Source organism: Erinaceus europaeus, chromosome 9 (genome assembly GCF_950295315.1).
Source record: "Erinaceus europaeus chromosome 9, mEriEur2.1, whole genome shotgun sequence".
Lineage (NCBI taxonomy): Eukaryota > Metazoa > Chordata > Mammalia > Eulipotyphla > Erinaceidae > Erinaceus > Erinaceus europaeus.
The window spans coordinates 79,604,201-79,614,581 of NC_080170.1; the positions used below are offsets into that span (position 1 = coordinate 79,604,201).

General features: G+C 41.5%; 1 protein-coding gene across 1 annotated transcript in view; it reads right to left on the minus strand.

Moving 5' to 3' along the window:
- LOC103122519 (protein mono-ADP-ribosyltransferase PARP14-like) overlaps nt 1-8,650 on the minus strand; it is a 72,933-nt gene extending 64,283 nt beyond the window's left edge. Inside the window, exon 1 of the mRNA XM_060197108.1 lies at nt 8,464-8,650. Coding sequence (XP_060053091.1) covers nt 8,464-8,650 — 187 coding nt within the window. The remainder of the gene's footprint in view (nt 1-8,463) is intronic.
- Between the last annotated feature and the right edge of the window lie 1,731 nt (nt 8,651-10,381).

Sequence of the window (10,381 nt, forward strand, 5' to 3'; positions counted from 1 at the left end):
ATAAGGAACCAAACAGATGAACATAAATAACAAACCAGTAAAATTTTAACAGTAGAACTCCAGAGCTCTTCCCCACTAGGGAAAGAGAAAGACAGGCTGAGAGTATGGATTGACCTGTCAATGCCCATGTTCAGTGGGGAAGCAATTACAGACACCAGACCTTCCACCTTCTGCATCCCACATTGATCTAGGGTCCATACTCCCAGAGGGGTAAAGAATAGGAAAGCTATCAGGGAAGGGGATGGGATACAGAGTTCTGGTGGTGAGAAATGTGTGATGTTTTACTCTTCTTATCCTATGGTTTAGTCAATGTTTCCTTTTTATAAATAAAAAGTTAAATTAAAAAGGAAAAAAGAAAAACCAGGGTGGGGCAGTGGCACAACATGTTAAATACACATACTGCCAAAAGCAAGGACCAGAGTTTAAGCCCTTATTCTCCACCTGCAGGGGTTCCGCTTCATAAGCCATGAAACAAATCTGCAAGTGTTTTTCCCTCACTCCCTCTCTATCTCCCTGTCCTCTCTCAATTTCCTTATGTTCTATCTAATAAAAATACAAAGAAAAGGTATATAAAATGGCAAAATGGCCACTGGGAGCAGTAGATTGGTAGTGCCAACACTGAGCCCCAGCCATAAAACTAGTGGCTATTAAAAAGGAAAGAAGGAGGAGAAGGAGAGAGGTAGAAAGGGAGGGAAGGAGGGAGGGAGGAGGAAGGAACGAGTAGAAATAAATAAATAAATAAATAAATAAATACCTAGAAACCCACAGCTCAACTTATAAGTTTGAAGATCAGGTAAGTACAAAGTGGGGGGGGGGATTATCCTGGGGGACAAAAGTGACTTGAATCATGAGTTTAATAAAGCTGCTGGGGGAAAAGCAGCCAGAGCTCCTGGACAGATTTTGTCAGACAAGTAGTAATGCAGAGAAAACCCAAGACTGCTGAACAAGGCAGCCAGAAACCAGAATAGTCTGAAAAAGTTACACACAGCTCAGTCCCAAACTTCTATCAGAAATACCCATAGTGAGAAACAGACAGCCCCATTTTGAAATACTCACTGTCCACTGTGGGCTTATCGAACTGGAAGTGGAGTAATAGGGAACTCTGCAACCCACTCATACCACCCCACCCCACCTCTGTTGTAACCACCACCCCAACATTCGTAAACAATACAATGACAGCACCAACTGCCAGTTGAACAGAAACAGTATACATACAAGCAAACCAAGGAAATAAATCCTAACTTGGAATACATGTCTGAATTTGAATTTAGGAAGCAAATAATTAAAGCAATTCAGAACTCCAACAATAACATATAAATGCAAATTAAGGAGATCAGGGAACTCTACCTATGAGCTAAAAACTTCAGAAAAAGAACTTCAAAAGGAAATATCAGAAATAAAGGAAAGCCTCAAGAGTGTGAAGGCCTATTTAAGGGGTCTTGTACCCAGAATAAGCCAAGTTGAGGACAGAATAACAGGGCTGGAGGGACAAAACCACAACACTCTGGGAGTGCAAAACAGCTAAAGAATGGTTTTCAAAAAATGAAGCAACTTTATGTGAAAGAGCAGACTTCCTCAGAAGAAAAAAAATTTTAAAAGTCATTGTGATACCTGAGGGGGAAGAGAGAGAAGTTCTAGCAGAGAACATATTCCAAGATATTATTGCAGAAAATTTTCCTCACCCAGGCAATGGTAAAAATATAGGCATAGCTAGCAGAGCCAAGGTGACGACTTGGAGGCAGCTGCTGGCATGAGCTCCAACAACAGGAGCCAGATATCATTAATTCCCCAATAAAGAAATTTTTTAAAAAAGGTAATGGAGATAGCATAATGTTTATGCAACGAGGCACTTATGCCTGAGGCTCTAAAGTCCCAGGTTCAATCATCCCACACCACCATAAATCAGAGCTAAGCGGTGCTCTGGTACTGAAGAAAGAGGAGGAGGAGAATGGAAGTAAAAAGAAAGAAAGCAAAGAGCTGACTCAATTTTTTAACCTGTGACTAGTAGAGCTTCATATCTGACAGTAAGAGAAACAAATAAACAAAAAAGGAAAGGGAGGGACTTTTTTTAAAATACCAAAACACACTACTGAGCAACAGTGAACAAATTGAACAGTAGACATAGGTGTCTAAAACCTGGACTTGAGTTCTAAATTTTCCCTGAACTTGTTGAGCCTGGGGTTGGAGGAAGCAGCATGGTGGTTTGGGAAGGTGAAGGAAGGCCAGGAGCATTTCTGCTTTGAGGGTTAGAACCGAATAATGTTATCCCCCTAAAAAAATTATATATATGTATGGTCAGTTTTGCATTTCTTGTATGTTTATGTTATTTTTATATAATTACTCCCCTATTTCTTCTTTCAGGATCATCAGCACAGAAAAGAAATTTTCACACTTCAGCACATCTAGGGCACCTTGGAGCTGGTTAAGTGTGAAGATCCCTAGGCCTTAAGTTCTGACCCTCTGTACTTCCAGGATGGAGCTGAAATGTGTTTGATTAACCTGATGTGTTTCAGATGCAGTAGGTCTCCTGCCCGAATGCAAGAAGTGCTGTTGGGGAAGAAAGAATTCTACAGGAAGAAGTGTCCCCAAGGGCCAAGACTATGTTGAGACTGATAGTCTGGAAATGATTCATGTTGCATAGCCTCCTTCAAGCATTCCTTGGAGAAATCAATCAATGGACAATTTGTTGTTGGTACAGGTTTTTTGTTTCTTTATATATTTGTTTTGAAAAGGGACACAATGGGATAAAGAGGTGAAAAAAAACAACAAAAAAGAAACAAGGACAGAAAATTAAAACACAAAGAAAAACTTGAACTAATTAAGGTTTACTAAATCGATGCATTTTGTTATTATGAGGACTCTGAGCTAAGCGTGCTTTGATCCCTTCCTGATTCACTTCTTTCAAACTTTTCCCTCTCCTCTTTCTGCTTCATCTTTTCCATTCCTATCCCTTCCTAGAGCATTCTAATTGTTCTTATGGTCTTTAAGACTCCTTGCCTCTTCTCTGGTCAAGGGCTACTCTAAACCCAGCACAGGAAGCAGGATCCATGTTCTTCTACATCATCCCTGCATAAAATCTTGCAGGAAAAGTGCACTCTGGGTGTAGCAGATCACCTGGCCCTCAGTTTAGACCTCATAGGTGTGTGGATCAAGTAGGTATCCTGTAGACACTTCTCCTCCTTCTTTGAGGGAAAGAAGGACTGCCAACAAGGAGAGACCCTCTATAGACTAAAAATTCCTATCCAACAGTCACTCTGAATGTCTGTTATTCTAGTCTGAGGACCACCCTGTAACCTAGGAACAAAGTAACAATGGACATTGCAGAACATGTGCCCAGAAATGCTAGGGCTGGTCATTCATGATTAGAAATACCAGCAATATCCTTTTTAAATGCTCCTCTGGGGTGAAATTGAAACTCAGTTAGATCTTTTTACTTTCACATCTTTGACTAATATATATATTTATTAGTCACCCAGGGCTAAAATTTTCCTTTTTATTTTTTAATTTTGTCTAATTATTCCTATTTTGTTCATTCAAACTCATCAACCAACAAGAGGGATTCTCACACTTTAGTACATCAGGGTCACTTGAATTTCACTAAACATACATTTTCCCACTAAACATACATATTCCACATATCTTACCCATGGCTCTCTAGGATAGTGCTGAGACAGGGCCCCCAAAGAGGTGTCCTTGGGGGCAGGAGAGACAGCATAATGATTATGCAAAAAAAGACTTTCATGCCTTAGGTCTAAGGTCCCAGGTTCAATCTTTAGCACCAGCCAGTGCTAAGCAGTATTTTTGTCTCCCTCTGTATATTTTTCTTAATATCTCTCCCTCTCTTTTTATCTCCCTCTCCATACATATATGTGTATATTACATATACATTATGTGTAAAATAAAATAAATAATATATCTGACTGAGTTTCAATTTCACCCCAGAGGAGCATTTAAAAAGGATATTGCTGGTATTTCTAATCATGAATGACCAGCCCTAGCATTTCTGGGCACATGTTTTGCAATGTTCATTGTTATTTTGTTCCTAGGTTACAGGGTGGTCCTCAGACTAGAATAACAGACATTCAGCGTGACTGTTGGATAGGAATTTTTAAAAAGAAAAAAAGAACTGTGCTTGAACCTTTTGATATGACCATGCATGAGGAGATGACCAGAGAAAGGTAAATTGAGTTGGACTTAGCCCCTGAAGTTAATAAGCTAAATTCACATCCCACAAGAGAAAAACAGTTTGAGACTCAAAGCCTGCTGACCTTGACCTCTTGAAACAGTAAAGAATAGCTAGAAATCACTTATAGATATGAACCTTGATCCAGGAACATGTTTGAGCAGCTCCTTTCCCAGAGACAGGAAGAGTTGTAGCAGTTTAGAATTTTTGAGACTTTACACCCCTCCCTGATTGTGCCCAAATCTTGCTCCTATACTGGATGTCCACCTGTATAAAACACTAACACTCCTCAAAGGAGAACAGATCTGAACCAGGGGACTGAGTGGGGGTTCAGCAATGAGCAAGTTTGCCTACATGCATAGGTAGGGTGTCAGGCTGGCTTTCTGCAGCTCTGAGCAGCAGGGCCTTGATCATATGCGAGGCTGAAGCTGCCTGCTGTGATTCAGATGCAGGGAGTCTGCATTCCTAATTCAAGAATTGTTCCTGAGAAGAATGAAATTCTTACAAAGAGGGGCCAGGTGATGACACACCTGGTTGAGCTCACATATTAACAATGCACAAGAATCCTAGTTTGAGTCTCTGGTCCCCACCTGCAGGGGGAAAGCTTTGCAAGTGGTTAAGCAGTGTTGCAGGTGTCTCTGTTTCTGTCCTCTCTCTTCTTTAAGTTTTATTTTTTTATTATTGGATAGAGACAGAGAGAAATTGAGAGGGGGAAAGTAGATAGGGAGAGAGAAAGAGAGATACATGAAGCTCTACTTAACCACTTATAAAGCTTTCCCCCCTGCAGGTGGGGACCAGGGACTTGAACCTGAGTCCTTATGCACTGTAATGTGTGCACTTAACCAGGTGTGTCACTGCCTGGCCCCTCTCTGTTCTCTCTATCTCCCCTTTTGCTCTAGATTTCTGGCTGTCTCTATCCAAGAAACAAAGATTTTTAAAAAGAAGAAGAAATAAAGAAAGCTGATTCTTTAGAAAAAATCCTTACAAAGAAAGAAATGCTTCTCAGGACAGGTTTCTGGCTAATGACCATAGTCTAGAAATGACTCACATTGCACTGCTGTCCTTTGCATGTTCTGTAGTGAAACTAAAGCTTGGGGAAAATTTGGACTTCGTTCTCACAAGGACTCTGAGCCAGGTATTTCTCCTGTCCCTGACCCATCTTACTTTCTTTTTATGTACTTGCTTCCTCTTTTGAGTTTCTCCTCCTCCTCTTCCTTTTCCTCCTCTTCTTCCCCCCTTTCTTTCTCTCTCTTTCTCTCTTGTTTTGTTCCTCTTTGATTCCCTGCTTAACACACACCAACTGTTCTCATAGTCTTTTAAACCACCTTGACTTTCTTTGACCAAAAGGTCCACCAAAGTCTAGTGAACAGAAAGCCATATCACTGGATATAGCATTTAAGAGTTCCATGGCAAAGTGCAGGCTTTAGGAGCATCAGGTCAAGTTCAGACTTGGTTGGTGCCTTTTGCTTTCCCTAAGGATGACATGAATGGCCAGTGAAAAGGGAACCTACGCCCTAACCCAAATTCACAGCTCCTATCAGACAACCAGCTGCACAGAGATACAGTGTATCAGTCACAGCATGTAGCTTCTCCCTTTAATAAGCCTCTAAATTTACAGTGTGATGTGATTTTATGATGTGTCTCCACCCCATTCCCATATAACAACAGAATCATTGAGCATCTGCAAAATCCCTCACATTCCTTAATTTGTTTTCTTCCCTACTCATAAGGTAACAGACAGAAAAGGGGCTCTCCCTCTCCCTCAAGGGGAGCACTAACCAGCCACACTGACTCAGTTACCAAACCCAGAGCCTACACATATGTGCACCTTGCATCCCCACACTGGCTTTTATAGTTAATGGTTCACTTGCCTGTGGAATATTACATGAAACTCTTTTAAAAGTCTGGCACACATGGTCTCTCCCTCCATAAGTCTATTTTCTTTTTTCCCAATAAATATATTTCATCATAGTAAACATACACATCTTGAGCTGGGGGTATGGAGTAACCTACCAGTGTCCAAGTCCAGTGGAGAAGTGATTACAGAAACCGGGCCTCCTTCCCTCTGCACCCCCAAAGGAATTTTGGTCCATAGTCACAGAGGGGAAATAATAGGGGGAAATAAACAGAGGGCTCTGAATTCCAATTCTAATAGGACCCAAAGCATATGTCAGTAGGAATTTTGTTTTTCTATCATCATTGAAAGAAAAACACCAGAGGAACTCAAGCACTGTTTCTCTTACCTAAGACATAAGAGGAAGGACACTCAGAACCAGTAAAGGTATAGACTTAGAAAGGTATATGACTTAGAAAGGAAGTGAAGGCAGGGGTATAGAAAAAAATGGAGAAAAAATATGTAGATGTAGATAATGATAGTTATAAAGTCAACCCATATCTATGACCTTGGGAGAAGCACTGCAGTTTCCAATGGAAGGAATAGGGATACAGAACTCTGGTGGTGGAGATGGCATGGAATTATATCCCTATTATTTTATAATTTTGTGAATCAATATTAAATCACTAATTAAAATGTTTAAAAAGATACACATGTGCCTTTTTCTTGTCAATCAGCAAGGAAAGTTAATAGTCCTTACCTGTTCATACAGAAACTCTATGTCCAACTATTTATTTCTTCCTACTTAATTTTCTATCTCTTTCACTAAAATAATATTTAATAAAGGGAGGCCTACAGCTTTACTTTTTACTATAAGCACCTCCTTAGACATCTGAGAAAAATTTCCAGACCCCAGTGTCCTTTAAAAAAATACTTATTTTCACTCTATTGGGGTGGAGGGGCTAGTGGCTTATAGTATGGTTGTTGGCATTTGGACATATCAATACCCCAAGACCCTTTTCCCTCCCAACTCCTTCTTCCCTGGAGTTTTTTTTTGCTTTGATATAGTGCATCCTGCTCAGTCCAAGGTTTGCTTTGTTTTTACATTTTCTGTGCCTGTATCTTAAGTTCTACCTATAAGTGAAGTCACCTGGTATTTGTCCTTATCTTTTTGACTAATTTTAGTTAACACAGTGCCTTCAAGTTCCCTCTAAGGAAGAGAGAAAGGTAGAGACACCACAGCATGAAACTTTCTGCAGTTATCAGAGGCAGGTTTGAGTCTGGATTGCATACAAGATAATGTACACACACTAAGCAGGGAAACTATTTTGCTGGTCCCTTAAGTAATGATTTAATAGAGGTTTATAATATTATAAAATTTCTGGTTTATATGTTCACAGTCATATATTTGAGTTTAAGTCAACACACCCATAGCCAAAGTCCTTAGGTCCCTGCCCTCTGCTAGCCACTAGAATTCTCACAAAGTATAAAAAAGTATAAAAAAGATTAGCTACTTTTTCCTGCTCATTTGTTTGCTTCAGTTGTCTATATTTCACTTTGTTGGTAAAACAGACTGGAGGTGGTGTCTCAACTGGTAAACTGCAGGGCTGTTCGCAGCCACTTATTCTCTCCCTAGGCTCCTCTCTGTCCATGAGCCACACATGTTTGCACTCACAGGTGATTTGGTGGGTCCGTGAAGTCATTTTAGTCCTGTCTTGTTGCAGTCCCAGATGATCTCCTTTGATATTTCTAACTGACTCAGGAGAGGAGTAATCTTCCATTGAGTATATATCCCATGCCTCTACAGACCTTCTTTGGACACAGGAATAAGCAGATTGCTCACTACTCAGCCAGACAGCCTGAGGATACCCGGCTTGTTCCTTGAAGATGCCTTATGATCCTCTGCCTCCAGCAGGTACTCAAGCAGGACACTCCCACTTTGGGTTGTCTCCAATGCCTTGCCCATAGGAACTGAATTCACCCTCCAGAGTCACTTTATAGGTGACTCTCCCTGGAAACTTCCTTTTTCCCTTGAGATGAAAATTCCAGGACTGCTGTTCTAAGAGAGGTAAAGCAAACATTGCAACTGAATTATGTTTCTGCTTCTAACACTGTGCAGTGTAGTGGAATGATATGGATAGACCAGTTAATAGTTGGTTCTTTGTTGCACCACACTAGATATTTAACTTATTTGTGGCTTCTTACACCACCTCCAGGCAGCACCAGAGAGAACAGCAGTGAGGAACTGCAATGCTTAGCATAAAGGCAGAGACTTCTTTCACAGACTAGTATTTTTTGTCACCCTGTCCTAGGCTTTTTCCTTCTTTGGCAGATAAGGAGGTTAGATACTCCTACTGCTTTCCTTGCCCCAAATTCCCTTGCAGGCTGTGGCAGGTGATAATCTCTCAACTTCACCTCCCCACTTGAGTCCCCAAGTATGCCTTACCATCCTCTGGGAAGAAAACCACCAGAAAGTGGGGAGGATTCCCGGGCTCCTGATGGACCTCACACTCGCCTCCTCCTGACTTCTTGGAGCTCTGGAAGTACAGCTGCAATTTGGTGCTCAAGTTCTTTGGGGGCACTGCACCCCAGGAGCCTTCAACCAGCAGTGGGAAGCCACAGGGTGCCTCCATTCTCAGCTCTGTTAGTCTGACCCTGTCCCACCCCAACCTAAAGGATTTATCTTTGCTTCTTTCACTTTTCATTCCAGGAGAACTCCTCCCAGTATTTTTTCCTTTCATTGTTATCAGGTGTCTCAACACTGGAATTAGTCATTCTCAGTTTCATCTCTCCTCCATGGCAAAGGCTGACCATGACCACTCCAGGCAGTAACTCCCTTTCCTGAGCTCAGGGCCTTCTCTGCATTCACCAGCAGAGCCCCAGCAGTTGTTGGATATACACATACAGAGAGATACATCACCTCTACTGCAGGATACATTTTACAAGAAAATTTTGACAAGAATTACTTTGGAATTGTATGGAGTTGTACCCCTCCTACCTTATGCTTTTGTTCACTAATCCTTTCTTAAATAAAAAATTAAAAAAAAAAAGAATTACTTTTCTTTCCCTTCATTCTTAAAATTTGTGATTAAGGGGACTGGGTGGGTGCACTGGGTTACATGTACATGTTACCATGTGCAAGGACCTAGGTTAGAGCCCCTGTTCTCCACCTATAGGGGTGGGGAGGCACTTCACTAGTGGTGAAACAGCTCTGCAGGTATCTGTCTTTCCCTTTTCTTCCCTGACCCCCATTTCTCTGTCCTATAAAAAAAGGAAAGGAAGAAAGGAAGAAAAGGAGGAATAAAGACAGAGGGAGAGAAAGAAAGAAAAGGTATAAAAAGAAAAAGGGGTTACTGGGAGTGGTGAATTAGTGTACTTGCATGGAGCCACATTGATAATGAAAACCCTGGTGGGAATTAAAAGCAACAACAACATGATTTCCGGAGGCGGGGCTATGGAGCATCAACAGCTGTGTTTCTCTCCTCTCCTCTCCTGAGTCAGTTAGAAATATCAAAGGAGATCATCTGGGACTGCAACAAGACAGGACTAAAATGACTTCACGGACCCACCAAATCACCTGTGAGTGCAAACATGTGTGGCTCATGGACAGAAAGGATCCTAGGGAGAGAATAAGTGGCTGCGAACAGCCCTGCAGTTTACCAGTTGAGACACCACCTCCAGTCTGTTTTACCAACAAAATATGGCTAGAGGGAAGAGAGGACTCCACTAAGACTCACCAAATTCAACTGTGAGTCTCCATTGCAACTGCCCTCAGAATCTGGAGCAGCGGGGGGGGGGGAGGGGGGGGGGCTGTGCTGACACCAGGGGACAGAGAACTAAGGAGGAAACTCAGGAGAAGGTCTATAATTCAGTGGCCTAGCAGTGGGGCTGTGAGAGTCTCTTTGCATAACCATTGGATTGTCTCTGCCCCACCCTGTTTTATCTCTTGGTCAGGAGTCAGTGATTAAGCTAAGAAGCCTACTTAGAGTTTAAAAGCCCTCAGGCTCCCATAGCCTACAGGGAAGTAAAAGAACAAAAGAGGCTTTTGATCCACTGGGCTCCAACTCAGCTGAAATAGCTGAGCTAAGAACATAACTCTAAAAATCTACAAGAATGGCATTAAAATATCTTCAATCTTTGATATCAATAAATGTCAATGGCCTGAATTAATCTATTAAAAGGCACAGAGGAGGAAAATGGATCAGAAAACACAACCCAACAATATGCTGTCTACAGGAAACCCACCTAACTCAACAAGACAAATACAGACTCAAAGTGAAAGGATGGAAAACAGTCATACAAGCCAATGGCCCACAAAAAAAGCCAGGAATTTCTATTTTCATATCTGACAGAATAGACTTTAA